Consider the following 13,750-nt stretch of genomic DNA (forward strand, 5'->3'; position numbering starts at 1 on the left):
CATGAAGCCATTCACGTTGGTCCCGCTTTCCCGAAATACTTGACGAGTGACGCTGTAATTTACTGCACAATTCGGGCCGTTCGAATGGCCGCATAAAACCGCAAGTGTTTCCAAGAAACTGAAAAGTGTATCATTCCGTTACGCCGTTACGGAAGCGGTCAATCTGTTTGTTGAGAATATACAGGGTGATTTAGAAAAACAAAGTCGCTGAAACAACCACCAGTATTATAATTTTCATAGAACAGTTGAAACAATTCAAAAATAATCTAAATAAGAGTATTACACACTTGGATTTTCAATATCCGTTGAATGTAAATTAATATTGAATTCTTTTCTTATTTTTTAAAACATTGTTACTGTTTCTTCCATTAATAGTTGCATCTCAAGAATAGGGTGCGCAACCATTACAAATTTCTTAATAGATTTTTCTTTTAAAAGTTTTATATTGTTGAAATAAAAATTAAGATACGCATAGTATAATAGAGGCTTTATATATATTATATATTGCTTTATAAGTATAGTGTCTTTATATAAATATCATTCTAAAACATATTTATTCAATTTTAAAATAATTAATTGAATCATAGAAGAAAATACTTATTTTATTAATTAATATAAATCAAGGCTCATTTGAGTTTATACATATAGTATATGTAGATTATATACTACTACATTCGCTTAACACACAAATCGGTCCCAATACGCATGCGCTTCATTTCAATGTATCCCTCACGAGTCACGTGACTTCACTGCCGCTCGCAGTACGAAAAATGACATTGATCAAATGCAGGTAACTACTGTAGTAATGATTCATATAAAGAAACAATCATGTACAATTAAGTCCCATAGTAGTTTCAGCGACAGGTGATAGGACTAAAAAATCAATATTCGCTCACTTCTTCGAACAGTACACGATTATGACATAACTTATAACCTCTATAAATCATCGACAACTGTAAGAAAAAGTGAAGAAACTTAGGTGTTTAATCGATGACTACCTATCGACTGCAACAATCGCAACAATAACGCGACACAGCGAATATTTTTGGTTGCGGCACACAAGCGGGGAGAAACAGGACCGTGACGTCATTGTGCACGTGTTTATTCGAGCGCTGCGCGTTCGTTTCTCAGAAAGGTTAAAGCTTTCGCGTTCGTAAGTTCGTAAGCTCGTAAAGCAGCACCGTAAAGCGGTCACTTTGCGAGGGAACGTCGCACCGAAGCTATTCGCGTCGTTCTTCAGCCGTTTCTCTCTCAGTGACGTTTGGCTTTCCGCGCTGTGGTCCCTTAGAGCAGGCCCACTAACCCTCTGCTAAATGCCATGTGACTTGCAAGTCACATGTATGTATATTTCTTTATGTACATTACATTTTCAAGTTTTATTTCCCTTATGCAAATTCGCATTTTCGAGAATGTAATTAAGATGGTAGAACGTCCACAGAAAATTTATCTACCAAATACACATTACGGAAAGGATTTATATATTTTTTCATATTATGTACATTTTGTGCAATTTTGCTATTCTACTTTCCTATAAATGCATAAAAATTCATAGTCTATATTGTATGTGTCACTATAATACTTTTATTTATTGTATTATTTATCGTATTGTATTTATTGCAAATTAATGTGAGAAAGCAATTGTAGTTTCTCTTTTTTATAAGCAAATGTACTGCAATGCAATTGCATGGTATCATATTATAAGGGATAAGGTAATAATTTTTTTTTCTCCATTTTTGTGCGATTGGATCTAAATTAGAATTCTTGGTTCTAATATTTATTTTCACTTATGTAGAGCTGGAATATAAGTTCTTTTTATTGCCCCTTTCCGTTTGTTTTTTTTAAGTTTTGAACTCATGCAAATATTTTTTTATTGTTTGTTTTCTTTTCTTCTCTCTCAAGATGCGTTCTTTCATTTGAAACTCATGGAAGTGGCTTCACAATATTTTGAATAAACTCCTTTTTAGAATCTATCAATTTTTTAGTGTGTATTATCTTTTTTCTTTTTTCTAAATTTTCGTTTTATTCTAACTGATGGTTGTATTTTCTGAATATTTTTCTACAATTCAATTTCCTTGATACTTTTTCAAATTTTGTTTCTGTAACTGTATTTCATCAAACAACGTTGTATTTTATAAAAATTCATTTTCGAACTGAGTTAGATCTTTTACGTTTATTTTTTTTTTTTTTTTGTCTTATTAAATTTTTCAATGTAGGTCGAACGAGCCCGATTTTACTAACGCTGCCTTCTCATTGGATTTACTAGAGTTTACTTCCTAGCGATTAATCTTCGTTTTCCTAAGTCCAGATTTTTCTGGATATATGTATACGATTTACTTCGAATTTTGAACGATGAGAAATATAATATCCTTGAAAGCCGCCTTTGGATCTCTAAGCATTTAAATTCAATCTTGCACAGTGCATTCAGCAAAGTTAATAATTCAATAAATCAATTCTTTGTAAAAATCTCAGTCAAAAATTTCTTTTATTATAATTATTATATATACAACATTTCTTTATTATAATTTAATTTTTATACGAATTTTTTACTTTATATATTTTATTTTATTTCTTCCTTGGTATTATAATATACTTCACTGTGACTATAGTTTAGCGTATTGTTAACAAGGATTCAGAAGAGGAAAATCAAAATACATTTCGCTGAGTGCGTCCCACTTTTCCGGAGAAATTTTTCGCCCTAGTAAAGTCACAATAATTTTAGATACGGTTGATCCTCTTGGCAAAGACGTTCGCGTTGCGTTTCTTTCATGCGGTACGAATATCCGGGAAACTTGGTCACGCCTCGATCATAGATACATTATACCTTATCTCCACCCCTATGTGTTTTTCACTTTAATATGGAATGCATTTTCTACCCTCTTCTCGAACATTTTCTGAATTTTTTTAACAGTATATAATGTTCCATTCAGATTATTAATTTTTATTATTTATGCATAAAACTTAGGCTATGCAGATCAATCATGTTTTCTATATTAAAGGCTACTGAACTTGCAGATTACTTTCTATCCGCTGTATGTATGTGTTTAGGTTCTAGTGAATTGCAAATAATCAAAAGAATAATCTCTATCGAATAGCAATAATAATTTAGAAATATAATTTAATAGAATAATTCAGCTGTAAAAATCTATTAATCAACTTACAAATTTTTATTATTATTAATTTCTATTAATTAAATTCTTTTCCAATTAAATTCTTCCTTAATTTAATTATTTCTGCTGCACAAGTTTCATAGTCCCTAATTCATTTCTTACAGTCGCATTTGGATTTCTCATAATACTTCCTATATGTAGATCTATACCTAGCCTTGTCACCTATGGAATAGAAACACCACTTACGAAGAATTGCTTGCCGGCGCAGCGCAGCTGTTAAAATATTTAAAATGCTGCGAAGAATGGCCGATTCACCGCGTTGCGCTCGCGATCAATCGCGAATTCGAGAAATTCGATCGTTTCTTGTGGCGTGTGTGGGGATGACCACGTGTGCATTAAGAACACGTGGCCAGGTCATCGTTTCAATGGGGAAATTCTAAATACAGCCGCTTGGTCGCGTTCAGCGCGTCCTCGTGTACGATCTATGCATTCTATATAGGGTATACAGTTTAAATAGATGTAAAAAATCTTAGAAATTATAAAAGACAGAAAAATTATAGGATATCAAAAAGAACAAGTTATACTGAGTGTTGTATTGACTTTGAAATACCCTGTAAAAACACAATTATATTTTTAAGTATACGGGATTGAAAAGTTGAAAAATTGAAAATTATGTTTACTCGAGGAATTATTATATTTGTCGTTTAATATGGAAAAAGACATTATTTTTCTGTATGTGCAAATATTAAGATTTCTAGGATTTTTATTCCCAATACTACGTGAAGTGGTTCTATGGTGTATTTGCTACGTAATTCAAATAACTCTCCTCTTTCATTTTCATTTTGAAACCTGCACAACTGTTTACTTATTTCATAACGAAGGAATCTGTTCTTTGATCTCGTTAGAGTCGATGAAAAATCAAAGAAAATATTTATTTTCTTCTTTTTGATCTATTAATTTTTATTAATCTCTTGCTGTTCCATCGTACGTCAATAACCAAGCTACAACAGAACGTTTCACGATTTATTCCGATAAATCACTGGCCAAGACGAAGCGCGTCGCTGCATTTAGCGAACCTATTTCCGGTTATCTGTCTTTGATCTTTAGCCGGTAACCCCCGGCAAGTCGAGCTGTTTTGGCATTCTCAAAACAGTGGTAGAAATCAGATGTTCACTACCATGTCTAATAATCCGCTTTTTATTCTGTTTCGATCAGAATAGAAACTCCCGATTAAAATAGAATTAAACGTTTATAATTGCTATCGTTATATTTCAGAATTAAGATAAAATTGTTCTTTAAATCTTTATAACAGGTATATGATTATCCGAACTAATTATTGTTCGAATAATTGAATAACTTTATTTTCATATAACATTTTGGACGTATGTGAAATCGATGCTTGGTTGTTAAATATCAAATGTCATTTTTCTAAAAACCACCTTTTCATCAGATACGTTCATTATTTGAATCAACATGGCACAACTGGTGCAGGTAAGTCAATATCTGCCAGCCGCTGGTATGGAAAGCAACGAGTAATAAGAAATCCAGTCTGTCTCTAATTCCTTCTCTTTTATACGTTTGACTGTAGTTCATCGGCTCTATGGAGGTTCCTCGACCGACCAGCCGAGTGGAGATCGTGGCGGCGATGCGAAGAATCCGCGTGAGTTCGCATAATCTCTAATTAACCGCGAGGACGCTCCCGCGGGCCAGAGTTGGTTCGTTTATTTCAGCCTTATTCTGTCCTTAGTACGAGTTCAAGGCCAAAGGGATCAAAAAGAAGAAAGTGACGCTGGAGGTATCGGTGGACGGACTAAAAGTCACTCTTCGAAAGAAGAAGGTAATTGCCCCTGTACTCGTGCTCGTTATCCGATTGGTTGCTCGCTATTGCGTGTCCGTCATAATTGCATTGTTAGTTCTGTTTTTTATTCTTTCCTTTCTGCTTCTTATCTTTTTCCTTATTCTTCTGTATGTATGTATGTATGCGACAGTGTCATCTGGCGTTCATATCTTCAAATTTGTCCACTCTGGAATGCAGCGGTTTTCAATCATTTCGGGTTCTTTAGGGTTCGCATAGTTATAGTATGGAAATACGTGTTAAATGTTGACATAAACGTACGCGTTAAAATGTCATAAATATTTCACAAACCTTATAAAATCATGAACATTGTAATAAGCAATTAATGGCGGCTCTGGTGTGCCTCAAAAACTTTCCCGGATACTCCCAGGGAACTTGTACACCAAGTTGAGGACCTTTGCTCTAATGGATGATCGTCTAGCACAGATTTGATTTCTTGGGCAAGGCATAATAAGGTTTTAGTAATATGCATTGTACTTTGCGAGGATAGCAGATAAAGTTTGAATACGTGTTGAGAACGTAATAGTGAATATTAGTAAATATGAATGCTAAGAAAGAAATGTAAAATATTGTGAGTTAAATACACTGTTCTAAGCGATATTAAGTTCTGGTTAATGAATACCAAGCGTTAAATTATTAAATAAATTGTAGATATTAAATTGTAGATATTAAGTATCAAATACTGAGTACTGAGCTTAGAATATTAAACTACAAGCTTTGAATACCAAATATCAAAAAATAGGTGTCAAACATTCTTTCGCAGAATTTGTCAGTTGAATGAAATCTCATCTTGTATCTGAAACAGATAAACGAAATACAATATGTATCGAGATATTCAATAAAGTGATAAAAATTGCCGCTAAAAACAGAAGATTGCATCGTAATATTTTAACGTTAACATATGAATTACTCAAAACAGCAGGGTCTGATTTATTACGCCATGCTTTTTGGCTTGTTGCATTGGTCTGTAATATATGTATACCTCTTGACTATATTTACATTTTGTTGTCCATTATCATTCAGCGGGAGTAAATCTGTTCTAAAATGAAACATCACGTGAAAAAAAAAAAATGTTTTCATGTGTACATATTTCATCAATGTGATGATCTAAATTTAAAACAGAAACTTTTTTATTTCTCTCCGTCTATTATGAGCGTCACGTATACTTTCTTAACCTAACTTTTCTTTCTCAATCAAGTGTCATATTACATTCGAGACACACTATTCTAAGCTTCAATTCTCTCATCCGAGACTAACCTACAAATCATGAGATTAATGAGTCGTTATTTGTCCTTTGTTTTCACAGAAGAAGCAGCAACAGTGGATGGACGAGAATAAAATATACCTGATGCACCATCCCATATATAGGTAAGCTAAATCGTTCGCTTCTCTCATGGGAACATCCTGCGTACTCTGTGTACAAGAACAAGTTTGCTATAGTTCACCAATTACCGCAACTTCCGATCAATCCTTAATCTAATTATGTGCAAACGTTTTATAATTATAAAATTATATTAACCGGTTTCTACTGTGTAGTATCTTTTTATAATCATTTTTTATATATTCTATTTGGAAATACTTGTTTGTAGATCTGCAGATTCTTTTAGTGTTCTGATCTAAAGTGATTGTTTATATTTGTTACAGGATATTCTACGTCTCTCATGATAGCCACGACTTGAAAATTTTTAGTTACATTGCCCGTGATGGAAGCAGTAACACGTTTAAGTGCAACGTCTTCAAATCTAGTAAAAAGGTAAGTGACGCGTGTCAAATTATTTATATTCTTTATGTGACTATGATGAATTAACTTAAATATCTGTAATGTCATCAAATTTCAAGTACTGATATAGAAAATGATATTAAAGTAATTGGGCATAAGCTACTAGAAAATTCTTAGTACAAAGGTGTAGTTACAATTTGTATGAGTTCCTTATTCCTAATTGTAAATATATTCTACAAATTTATACTTTTATTCTTAAATTGCGCAATTCAATAAATTCAAGACTTTATTATTCCAAAGTTACAAGATTAAAATTCCTAAAATCTTTGCGACAAAATTTATTAATCTTAAACAAAAAATTATACAGTTAAAATCCTTAGAATCTTTCCCAAATTTTCATTAATGCTGAAATTAAAAAGCTAAAGATTCTGAAATCTGTTCAAAAATTTTATTAAATCCTACAACTAAAATTAAAAAGTCTAGACACCTAAAAAATAAAAAAAATTTAAATACTCTACAATTTTCAGAATTGCTTAAACTTAAGCTAACTGTCTCTAACAATTTTTACACAGAACGTAGTAGAATTCTCGTTCTGTAGGGTGTGCATAATCATCAAGCCATAATGTTACGTGGTGCACGTGCGTACACCCACAATTATTCCCGCGGCGCAAAACTGTGTCGCCTGGCATTTTATCAAGTCACGTTATTGTAATCCTATAAATAACCGAGCCATCCCTCTCGAGTTCTTTCATGCACACGTACACTTTTGCTCCCTGACTTTTCTTTCTCCCCGTTCTTTTCTTTCACTCTCCTTTTTGTTCTGCCTGTTCCAGCTCGATTGAAGCCTTCCTGTTCCTCTTTTCGCCTCATTCCACGTTTCTTCTACTCGTCACAGCTAGAATCAACTTGAACCTCTTCCTCATGCAATCACTATAGTCATTTAAGCTTTTTCTGACGAGTCTTCAGGGTAATTTAGATGGATAAAAGATGTTGGTTTATTTCTTGATGTTTTGATGCGAATTGGTCTTTATAATGCCCTGAAAAAATTGCAAATCTTGCATCCTGTATAAAGATAAAAAAGTTGAATAGTTCTTAAAGAATTTTCTTGGAGGATTAGAGTTTGAAGTGTGTGGAGTATAATTAAAATATCAAAGATGCACGTAGATCATGTGTGAGTGCTTGTATGACTAGGAAATTTTAAAATGTTGTAATGTTCTTAAGATAGCAATAGATTTTTATGTTTGTAAGACTTCCTGGATTTCTACTCTATCTTCTGTGTTTGTAGGACTTTTTTGCAAGGTTTATCTTTCAAGATCTACTAAACATCTCATTACTGGTTCATAAACTTCTGAATATTTCTGATCTTTAATACTCGTCATTTTCTTCAGATGATAGATATTTTAGAATTTCTTGTAGAAAGTTTTTAATTTGAGAAATTATTGGTTACTTTAAGATTCAATGTTCCGCCGTAATAAAATCGCATTCTTCTAAATTGAAATTAAATGTAAATTAAGTAGAGTTAATTAACTTTTAATTTCAGTACTTGAATCTTGCAGAGTTCCTTTTTTAATCTTACAAATTCCAGAAGCAAATCTTTAATACGATAACATCAACTATAAAAAGCTACAAATTTTCATGAGATTCTTAGTAATTCACTTTCATTATGCAACAGAATCCTTTTCTACAAAACTGCAATTTTCGAAAATTGCAGATTTCTATATAATTACCATCTAAATTAATAATAATTTGAAACTAAAAATTAGTAACAATCTGTAGAAATGTCCAAATTCATAATAGTTCAATTATTGTACACAATTCGTTGAAAGCTTTCTCAAAAAGTATTCCTGAATTACAAAATTATCTCAATAATCTAATATTTAATTTTTGCAATTTACTTTCAAAATCATTCCACCAAATTGTTATATCAGGTTTCTGAAATTTCTCGATGTTGAACGGCAGACTCTCGAGGCTTGTTAGAACCATCGTTGTCGTTCGGTCAAAGAGAGGAGTAGAGAAGCGGAGGGGACAAAGTTGCATCGCTGCCAAGGGAGCAGAATGCACCTTCCACTTCTCTCGGTCGAGATCATGGGCGCCGGCTTCGGGAGATCGTGTGACGATAAAATCCCTGGTGTAATGCTCTATCCACACTGGCTCGTTCATTATGACTATGATAGGTATTACCTGTGTATTATAATAAACGTTGGTACTGTCTCGTATAATTTTACGTTAGCTTAATGTGGACCGCTGCAAGAATCTCGCACAATATCATTAGACTGGAAAATTACACGCGATAGCCTCTATTGCATCGTCGTCATCTGCTGTTTCTGTTACCTATAATTTTTATATGTTGTTTGATTGTTTAATAATTATTGCATCTAGAACATTTTTAAGTTTGAGTTGTTTATGTATGTTTTTGCTGATGACACTGACGTCAACCAATGGTGTTGACGTATGTTAGTATGATCAAATAATTATAAATAAATTTAAATAACTGCTAGAGAATTTTACATTAGTTTACGTTATTTTCAATGATAATAATATTGTAATAAATTGTATTGACTTCGTGAGTAAGAGAGTTGCTGATTTTTATTTGATTAAACTTATCTAGTGACTTTAATTTGGGTATAATTCATATACGTTGTTTTATTTTTAGTTTCTTTTTCTATTTTCAGAATAAAGATAATAAAACATGTACTTGAGTTTAACATGAGAATCATGTTAACATTCCAATTATTTATTTTGTTAAATTTTTTACTATAAAGTAGTTACGAAAATATCAACTAAACTTTCAACTAAATTTTTTTACAATTATGAAATATGGGGAAGGGAATACTTTAAAGTTTTGTACTCCGAAACAAAATAGCATATCTTTCTCGAATACAGACGAGTGTGCAATTCGCAATCGTCTGATTTTTCTTTTCCTCACTATATAGATTATTTTAACAACCTCTTGTTCTCGGTATAAGTAGTTATTATTGTAAATAACGAAGCATTCCTAAACTCTTTATTCTCATCGAATCAGATGGTATTTTTATTAAATTTTTCCAGATTTTTCCTGAAATTTTATTACAGTAAAGTTTGGGAATGGAGACTTACTGGAACTGAAATTAGAGGTTAGGATCCCGTTATGTTTTGTGTAGTGTTTTATTTTACTTTAGTCGTCATATAACAATAATGATAATTATTCAGAGTAATAATGGAAAAAAAACATAATATACTTATGATATACAGACTTATAAAAAGGAAGCAAAGGAGCAAGGAAAAGAAGTGGAATAGAAATTAAATATTAGAATAAAAGAAAATTATACAAAAAAATAATAATAATAACGCGTTTCAAAGTGACCTAAAGTAAAACTTTGAAAGTAGTACCTTAAATAGCGAGTCGGAGGATATTTGAACAATTGACTCAGTGTTGAACAATTCAAACTTGCGACGTTCGCTTTCATGTTTAAAAACAGTATCATATATCTGAGGATCAACAGATCAATTCTGTCATCTTCTGTGTTGTTTTCTTCGGACCTATTCAAAAGATTCGCAGATAAAGAAGATTGCGACATTATCCGAACTTTCCTCGCATTGTCTTTGAAAAAGTGTTACCGGGACATGTCCGACAAGTTATAATCAAAGACCATTAAAAATTACTTGAAGATCAAGGTTAAGTTGCTTAAGTACACACTCAAGGGGGAAACAAGAAGAGGTTTGATTTCGAGGCAGAATAGTTGAAATTAGACTCACTCTCTCTTTCTCTCTCCCTCCCTCCCTCCCTCCCTCCCTCCCTCTCTCTTTCTCTCTCTCCTTATCTAACTATCTATCTATGTATCTATCTATCTATCTATTTATCTATTTCTATCTCTATCTCTATCTCTATCTCTATCCCTTTTTTATCGCTATTTCTATCTCTATCTCTATCTCTATCTGTGTTGGTCAACGAACTGTAACGCTCAACTTTTATCGATCTCTTTATGGAAAACAGTCAAACGTTTTATTCGAGCAAGAGAAAATTACATAAAACAAAGAATCGTTTGAAACCACTAACTTCCTGCATTATCTGTGCAGAAAGTATTTATTCAATCTTTACTTGACTACTGTTATTAGTTTAGAATTGTCTAGTTATAAATTATAGGTTATGTAGCTGTTTCCCACAATTTTGCAATCTGAAGTCAAATAGATAAATACATAGCTTATAATTGGTAAAATTTATTTCTAGAAATTTCTTTTGTTTCATTATGAAACACGATATGTGTTAGTGTAATATGTATTAAAGAATTTATTAACACTAGTGATTAGCAATTTATTATTAGCAAAGTTTGACTAATAATATGAGTTTAATTGTGCAAAGGGGCTCAGGTTTCAAACATACAACAAACATAATACAAATTCTTACTTCATAATAGATAAAATTGTGAGTATTTATTATTTAATTAAATAAGTCAAGAGGATAAGATATTATAAAAATCCACAGACTGATACAATAGAAAACTACAATCGTATACATTGGAATACAATTTCTTCTCTTGAAAATAAAAGATCATACTTCATAATGGACAAAGTCATGGATATTTGATAGTTATAAAAAGTACAATTGTTTGTCTTGGAACATAGTTCAGAAATAATGTTTTAGATAAACATCTGTTCAAATTCTGTAACTTTTTCGATACTTTATACTGTTTCGAGGCAATATGCGAGAACTGTTTGAACTTCGACAACTGGTATGTATATCGTATCGTTAGTACAACAGACGCACTATGTGCGTCATACACGTTGTCAAGGCGTTAATTTTAACTTATACAGCGTTGGTTTACAGGAGCCCACCGGTAATAAGCCGTTTTAAAAATATTTCTCTCACGGCAACGAATCTCTCGCACGATACATCGATCCCAGCGTTCACGCGTAAATTATCGTCTGAAAATATTTTGAATACCGAGTGGCGCGCATTTTAAATCAACTACACAGAGAGCTGTTATTTCTGAAGAATCGTGCCAGTAAAATGGAACCACATTTTTCTCTACATTCTTATTAAATCCATACGACTGTACTGACATATTATTTCAATCTACTGGCAGAAGATCATTTGAATATTTTATATAAAAAATTATATTTGTACTACTGCACTTTATTTTTAGTTTTGACAGAAACTAATTTATATTTTAGATGAAACGATATCTGTTATGACTTTATTATTTAACTGTTATTGTTTCAAACACCTATGGTGGAATATTAATAATAAAATTGTTGTCTCTTTTCATGTGTGCGTAAATTGTTGGATTAATACGCAATAAATGGCTGGAGTTTGTGAATGTTAAATTTCATGGAACTACGTATTCAATTATTCAAAAAGTTATTTATTTTAAAATTGGTGCATCAGATGTAATGGTAAATCTAGAAAAATTATTGTGATTAATTAAAGATGTGACATCTAAATGCCGAGAGTATAATTGGTAAATCAATAGCTTTTGTTATATAAATAACAATTGTGGAAGAATTAAGGACAAGAGAAAGAAAGAGAGAGAATGGAGGTAAAAATTTCAATTAAATGTTCTCATAAAAAGAGTCACCACAAAAAGAGAAAGAGATCTTCAACATAGCTGAATTTCTATTTTTCTTCCCTTTTCTTCCACTTCTTTTTTTCTTCAGTAGATGTTAAGATTTCAAATGTGTCATAAATTTAAAAAATTACGGACTGGAAATAGAACAAGTTATGCAGCTAGAAATATTTATGTACCACGAGCTAATATTTAAAGCTTCACGTCATTAAGCTCACGAGTGGAAGAGCTTCTGTCACTTTTCGACCGTCTTCGAGAACTTTCATGGTAAACACGATTTTCAAATTTTCTTGCGTGGAGTTTTTTCGATTCTCCTTTTTCGATAAACTTTTGTACATCGTTCGTCTTTTGTTGCTGGAAGTGCGAGATATATATACATAAATATTCATCAGTTATGGAGGATTATTTGTTATTAGATGAGACAATAAATAACTGGGACAAAGTTATAGGTGAAAATATAACAAAATTAATATTTATGTAAAATACAAGAAAATTAGGAGCACACATAGTATGATGAAAGGAGAAAATATTTTATCATTTTTTATTGAAATTCAAAGTTTTTCAATTTCAATGGTGATTATGTATAGGATAAATTCGCTAAATAAACTTCAATATAGCAAGGTCCGAATATGTTTAGCCGTTGGTTAAAGTTCAAAGCTCATTGTAAAATTTCACTGAACGGTGATTGACACCTGGACGACAGTCCAGGAAATAAACGTGAACGGGAGGGAGGTTCAGAAAAGTGATTTGAATCGCTGCTAAGTTCTCTGCCGTTTTCGCGACTAGAAATAAACAATTCCATGAATGAATTAGGCTCTGTATACTTATGCTTTACTTTGTTGAGGGAACTTTTTATATTTCGACTGGCACGATAGTCAATCATTCTGTTTCCTCTCGTATATTCCATGTAAAAGATGTCTTACAAGTCAAATGGTCATCAGAGTTCCTTTAAATAGTCATACGTGTAGACAAGGAAGTATAAAAATATTCTTATTAGAAATATATATCTTTCTAATAATAAAACTCTTCCAGTTACTAATTTCTATTTTCTAAATAGCATCATTATAATATTCTTTATTAGAATTTATCTTTCTAATAGTCTTCAATTCTTATATAGAAACTCTATACGAATAGAAATGAAGAAAATGAAAAGAAGAACATTATTTACCTTATGCTATAACAACTGAAGAAGCACTTGTAAAAGATAAAGTAATACTTCAAATGGTATAAACAATAAACCCAAGCATATTTATTCTTTTCTGAATCAAAAGAAGATAAAAGGAAAGAAACATATAGCAACTTCTTTTTCTAAATTGAAGAAAGAAGAATGAATATTCAGTGCATAACACTTCATAATAGCTAATATCCGGAATCACTTGACAACATTCCTTTTCCCAACATCTTGCTGGAGGACTCTAACCGACTCTTCTAAACGTGTGTAACGTGTTTCGTTATCATTGTAACATAAAACGAAGAGAGAAGAGCATGAGAAAGAAAAGACCGAGTAGAATCGCTCAACCGAATT

The 13,750-nt window shown here is 31.9% G+C and overlaps 1 protein-coding gene and 1 long non-coding RNA gene across 3 annotated transcripts in view; both read left to right on the top strand.

Moving 5' to 3' along the window:
- LOC117211734 (carboxyl-terminal PDZ ligand of neuronal nitric oxide synthase protein-like) overlaps positions 1-13,750 on the top strand; it is a 38,861-nt gene that overhangs the window by 12,031 nt on the left and 13,080 nt on the right. For both annotated transcript variants that reach the window (XM_033455937.1, XM_033455938.1), the window contains 4 exons: positions 4,696-4,767; positions 4,855-4,944; positions 6,269-6,330; positions 6,607-6,715. In XM_033455937.1, coding sequence (XP_033311828.1) covers positions 4,696-4,767; positions 4,855-4,944; positions 6,269-6,330; positions 6,607-6,715 — 333 coding nt within the window. The remainder of the gene's footprint in view (positions 1-4,695; positions 4,768-4,854; positions 4,945-6,268; positions 6,331-6,606; positions 6,716-13,750) is intronic.
- Positions 10,581-12,176, top strand: LOC117211739. Its single transcript, XR_004488315.1, has 3 exons — positions 10,581-11,084; positions 11,145-11,391; positions 11,487-12,176. It is a non-coding gene; the product is annotated as an uncharacterized LOC117211739 (long non-coding RNA).

Source organism: Bombus bifarius, unplaced genomic scaffold (assembly GCF_011952205.1).
Source record: "Bombus bifarius isolate JDL3187 unplaced genomic scaffold, Bbif_JDL3187 scf7180000008240, whole genome shotgun sequence".
NCBI classification, from domain to species: Eukaryota; Metazoa; Arthropoda; class Insecta; order Hymenoptera; family Apidae; genus Bombus; species Bombus bifarius.